The 1,143-nt window shown below is 38.7% G+C and overlaps 1 protein-coding gene across 1 annotated transcript in view; it reads right to left on the bottom strand.

Annotated features, from left to right (window-relative positions):
- Window positions 1-231: 231 nt before the first annotated feature.
- Window positions 232-1,143, bottom strand: part of LOC147616959 (protein NRT1/ PTR FAMILY 8.1-like) — a 3,546-nt gene continuing 2,634 nt past the window's right edge. The window contains exon 4 of the mRNA XM_086776606.1: window positions 232-1,143. This exon is cut by the window's right edge and continues 295 nt beyond it. Within this exon, the coding sequence (XP_086632732.1) occupies window positions 571-1,143 (573 nt within the window). The 3' untranslated portion in view covers window positions 232-570.

Below are 1,143 nucleotides of genomic sequence, written 5' to 3' on the forward strand. Positions count from 1 at the left end.
ATCATTTCGTTGTTAATTATTTGACACGAGTTACAAGTTCAGCTGTTCTTTTTTACATTGCTAAATATTCCTTAATGTAGAGATCAACATTACCATGTAGGCAATCTCAAAGAATAGTAAAACTCAAGGAGATCAATCTTAATGATGAAAATAGTCAAGAGCAAAGTCGTTATTCAAAGGAGAAGTGAATGGCAAGATATTTCTAATCCTTATAAAGTTGCAAAGTAACACTTCGACAAAGTTGGTAAACATATATTAAAGGCAAGAATTTTTAGAGAAAAATCAAAAGGCATAAGTCTCACATAAAATAGAACGAATGATGATGAAAATAATCTAAGTGGGGACATCTTTGAGCAAAGGCTCATCCAATTGTGTTATATACAATAGTTGTAGATGGGAATTTAATAACTCTGGGTCTTTTCCATGAAGTACATCATCGTCTTACAAGATTACTCCTTTGTGTGAAAACCTTTATCTACAGTTTTTTTTCAGGCTTACATTATTTTGGCTTGCTTAAGGCAAGTTACACTTTCCTCAAGAGAGTTCTCTACCACGGGATCCACAAGTCCACTATTCACACCTTTGGGGGCTTTTAAGGTCTTGGTGGGTAGGAGTAGTATTAATCAAATTGGGATGTTGCTCCAAATAGGTGTAGTGATGTGCATATATGATGTAAAGGAGTAAAGTGACGAACATTAAAGAGGAAAGGAACCAATAAAAGTAGTCAAGGTGGCCCAAGTTAAGGTTGGGTGGGATCCATCCCAAGTGGTGACCATGGTGAGAGGTTATGGAAGTAACAATTGTAACAAAGAGACTGCTTAAGAAATTACCCAAGCCACGACATACCAATGTAAGGCAGATCCCAAGGCTCCTCACACTCTCTGATATCTCAGTGTAGAAAAACTCCATCTGTCCAACAATCAGCAAAGCCATGCTTAGTCCCACAATTGCATTTTGTGGGATTAGCCATAGAATTGAGAGATTGCCACCATGCCGGAATACCTCCAGCCTTCTCTTCTCAACCAGGGCTGCCACTATCATTGCCACCATTGTGGCTGCTATCCCACTTCCCATCCTTTGTAATGATGTTATGCCTCTGGGATTGCTTGTCCACCTCTTGCTCATAGGAATAATAGCACAATC

This window comes from Cibotium barometz, chromosome 37 (assembly GCF_041138505.1).
Source record: "Cibotium barometz isolate CiBa-2024 chromosome 37, ASM4113850v1, whole genome shotgun sequence".
NCBI classification, from domain to species: domain Eukaryota; kingdom Viridiplantae; phylum Streptophyta; class Polypodiopsida; order Cyatheales; family Cibotiaceae; genus Cibotium; species Cibotium barometz.